At 58.5% G+C, this 4,047-nt stretch overlaps 1 protein-coding gene across 1 annotated transcript in view; it reads right to left on the reverse strand.

Moving 5' to 3' along the window:
- Positions 1-4,047, reverse strand: part of MNX1 (motor neuron and pancreas homeobox 1) — a 23,304-nt gene that overhangs the window by 16,459 nt on the left and 2,798 nt on the right. The window contains exons 3-5 of the mRNA XM_011973093.1: positions 3,936-4,047; positions 684-844; positions 4-123 (exon numbers count right to left, since the gene is read on the reverse strand). Coding sequence (XP_011828483.1) covers positions 4-123; positions 684-844; positions 3,936-4,047 — 393 coding nt within the window. The remainder of the gene's footprint in view (positions 1-3; positions 124-683; positions 845-3,935) is intronic.

A 4,047-nucleotide genomic window follows, 5' to 3' on the forward strand; every position in this document is an offset into this window, starting at 1 on the left:
CGCTCCGCCCTTCCCCGCGCCCCCGCCGCCGCCCTTCTGTTTCTCCGCTTCCTGCGCCGCCTGCTCTTTGGCCTTTTTGCTGCGTTTCCATTTCATCCGCCGGTTCTGGAACCAAATCTTCACCTGCGGGCATAAGCGGGCGTGAGAAACCGGCCACCGCCACCCCCCAGCGGGTCGGCCCTGGAATGGCCTCAGGGTGAGACGACTTAGAAGTGGAATGGGGAGGGGGCTTGCAGCTTCCTCCTCCCCCCAACCCACCACTCAGCAGCAAACCCCAGAGCTGGGCTTGAGCTCCGTGGGAGCCAGGACTATGTCCCCAACGACCCGGTCCGGGGGCTTTTCTACCCGCGCCCTCCGTCTGCGGAGGAAGAGTCAGGGCAGCTGGCTACGTCGCGGTAAATCTCAGGATGTTCCCTCATCTCTTTCTGGAACAAAATTTCTCGAATGCGGCCTGGGGATCACCTTCTTCAGAATGAAAGGAGGGGTGGTTAGGTGCTGACTCTCGGGCCCCACCCGAAGCTACTGAATCGGCGCTCTGGGCTCCTTAGATGAACCCGTGCACCCGCCGTCTTAACTGTCGAGGCGCAGCGCCAGATGCCCCAGACTGCCCGTGGGTCACGAGTGCAGAGGTAACAGTGTCCCCTGGGAGGCCGGGATGTGTCGGGGGCGGGGAGGGCGCGCACCTGGGTCTCGGTGAGCATGAGCGAGGTGGCCACCTCGAAGCGCTTGGGCCGCGACAAGTACTTGTTGAGCTTGAACTGATGCTCCAGCTCCAGCAGCTGCTGGCTGGTGAAGGCGGTGCGCGGCCGGCGGCACTTCCCCAGGAGGTTCGACTGCGCCTGGGCTGGGGACCAAAGGGCAGTGAGGCCCACAGCCGGCTCCGGTCCTCGCCCCAGCCCCTCCCGTGGCTGCTGGTACCACTGCCCTCAAGGCCCCAGTGCCGAAGGCCTGTTCCCTCACTATCAGTGCTCACTCCCCAAGGAATGAGGACTCAGGACCACCAAGTGGAAATGGGTAGTTTGGGGTTAATGAGACCTTTTTTTTTTTTTTTTTTTGTCTGCGAGACATCTGAGTGTCCCTGTTAAACAGGGTCCATCGCAGGAGGCATCCTCTCCACATGAGCCGGCTTTGGTAGGAGTGGATTGACCCAGAGGCAAGAGAAGTGAGGCCAGTTGGGGGCCAAGATGGGAGGTTCCCAGGAGTTCAAGGCTGCAGTGAGCTAGACTGCACCCCTGTCCTGTACCCTGGGTGACACAGCAAGACCCCATCTCTCAATAAATAAAAAATAATAAAATAAAATAAAGGAGCAGTGAGTGGTGAGAACCAAATCTCTCCCCCTCTCCTCACTGCGCCTTCCTAGAGATTCAGGCTCAGATCCAAACAGGTCTGGGAAGAGCTAGTCCTGCAGTTCCAGGTCTCCCTCCACTGCCTCCTTAAGACAGAAGAGGAGGAGGAGAAAAAGAAAAGGAAGGAAGGAAGAGAGGTAAGGAGGGAGGGAGGGAGGGAGGAAGGAAGGGAGGGAGGAAGGGAGAGAGGGAAGGAAGGGAAGAAGGAAGACAGGAAGGAAGGAAGAAGGGATAGAGGGAAGGAGGGAGGGAGGGAGGGAGGAAGGAAGGAAGGAATGGAAGGAAGGGAGAGAGAACAGGTGGAACAGGACCAAACCCAGGGTCCAAGTCTGTGTATGTATTCATCAGGGACCCTACCACCTTTCCAGTGTTTTTCTTGACATGCCCCCTCCTCAGGGTGCGGGTGGCAGGGGCGGGGGGCAAGGCCTGGGGAGACTGGAAGCCTTTTCAGGACAATTCTCATTACGCAAATTAAAGGCAGAGGCGCAGGCAGGATCCGGTTCTCTGTGTGTTCGAGGAGGCCTGCCTGGCTTTATTTACATAATTTCGCACGGTTACATCACAGAGAATTTTATGACCTCAAAACGAGACTTCCCTTGATTTCCCAGGAGCCTGACAAGTGTTGGACAATAAAAGAAAGAAAGCAAAGGAAAGAAAGGAGGCCAGCCCCAGGCCTGGATGAGCTCAGGTCCCCGGGGATGGGCAATTTGCTTTAGAGGATGGCCCACGCCCCCTGCTTTAGTCAAACAAGGCCCCGAATTCCCAACTTGACAATACATTAGAACTTTAATTAAAACACTGGCTCTGGAGGGACCATTTGGGAAATGCCATCCCACAGGCAGAAACAACCAATTAAAGAAACCAAACAGGTTTTCCCTGTGACCAGCGAGGAGGACTTCTCAGAACACATTCTGCCGTCTTTGGCACGATTATGCCTGCCCTTTTGGATTGCCAGGTGCAGATTCCTCTTCTGAACTTAAAGCTGGCTGTGTTTAGAATTTGGCCAACTCTAGGTCAACATTCGGAATCAAACAGGCAAGGTGTGTTGGGAAAGGTGTCTCACTTTAATAAATTTTCTGAGTGACCTTGGGCTCCAGAAAGCGCCCCGGTGGCCAGGGAGTCCAGGGCCCTAGGAGGCCTAGGACCACGGGCCCCTGGGCTGGCCAGCCCCCTCCGTGGGCGACTTAGCTCCTTAGCTCTGGGAAATGCAGTTCATATTGGTGGCTTTCTATCAGAAGGGCTGGGCCCTGGGTCGGCAGCCAGGCCCAGGAGGGCGCCCTGGGTTTAAGCCCAGGCTGGCAGGAGATTCGCAGACCCAGAGGTGTCTGAGGTGAGGGGCAGCTTTCCCTCTTCCGGCTGGAGTCAGTGGGGCTGACTTTCCCAAGTGAGGGATGGGTGGCCACTGGGGCCTTCTTGGAGCTGAGCTAGGAAAGCCTGGGGCGGCTGTGGGCAAACAGCGTTCTGCAGGGATTTTCTCACTCCCTTGTGACTTCTCCAGCCTCTGGGGTCCTAGATTTTCTCTGTTTAGTCACAATCACAGCTTCCAGCAAAGGAATCTGAATTCTGGAGTGTTTATTTCTGTTTTCTTTTTTGCTTTTCCCCTGCTCTGCCTGCATCTCCCCAGTCTAAACAAATTCACTCAGACAGAAACAATGGGGTCTCTTTGTTTGGGTGTTCGGCGGCTGAAAGCCTTGAGCGGAATGCATCTTCTGCTCAGCCCGACTCAAAAGTAGCTGACCCCGATGGGGCGATCAGGGAGAGCCAGAGCCCCGGAGTCCCAGCCCAGAGAGTCCGCGTGTGCCAGGAAAGCCTGAGGGGCCCAGGCCTCTGGCGAGGTGTCCCGCCCGGATGGAGAGGAAGCTGCCCGAAGCACAGCGGCTCTGGGGTGGGGGCTCCCTCGGCCCCACCTTGGAGGAGCATTCGTTACCTTGTTGGGCGCCCGGTATACCAGGCCAGGCACCTACTGTTTAGAATCTCCCCATAGCTGGTTCAAGCCAGGCCACCTGCCTCGGCCATCGCACCCCGGATCCAACGCCCTTCCAGAGGAGGGCAGCGCCCTGGTAAAAGCCGGGGGTTCCCTGCGCCCTGGCCTTGCCTCCCCGGGCCTCGAAGCCTATTTCTCTTGTTTGCTGCTCCTGAAGCACTCCCTCTCCCTGGAGGGGCTGCGGGTGTCTCTAGCGCCCCGAATGGGGGACCTGGCCCAAGTTCCCTTCCCCGGTGATAAGCCCTGACCCCCATTCCCGGGCCTGCCTAATTCAGGGCGCTCTCCGTTCGCCTTGCCCGGCGACTTCCTTCTCTTGCAGCCTTCAGGTTAATCATTAGATCTCAGTCTCACACCTCCAACTGCCCCTTCCCGTTAAGAGAGGAAGAGAAGGCAAGGCCTGCGCAGGGCCATTTTAATAATTCGCCGCCAGTCTCACGCCTGGGGGTCCAGGCGAGTCCTCGCAGGCCCCGGGCAGAGCCGAGGCGGCTTCGCAGCGCTTCCCCCGCTCGCTGGGAGCCAAGCGAAGAGAGGGACAGGCAGTGCCGGGTGGAGGATGCACGAGGCCCTCCCGCCCCGCGCATCCACGGGGGCCGCAGGGTACTCACAGTTAAAGTCGGGCATCTTAGGCAGGATCATGCCCGCGGTGGATGCGCGCAGCCACTGGTCCAGCTGGAAGGTGCCGGCGCCCAGCTTGATGGGGTCGGCGGGGTGCGCGGG

The sequence above is a fragment of the Mandrillus leucophaeus genome, unplaced genomic scaffold (genome assembly GCF_000951045.1).
Source record: "Mandrillus leucophaeus isolate KB7577 unplaced genomic scaffold, Mleu.le_1.0 Scaffold134, whole genome shotgun sequence".
Lineage (NCBI taxonomy): Eukaryota > Metazoa > Chordata > Mammalia > Primates > Cercopithecidae > Mandrillus > Mandrillus leucophaeus.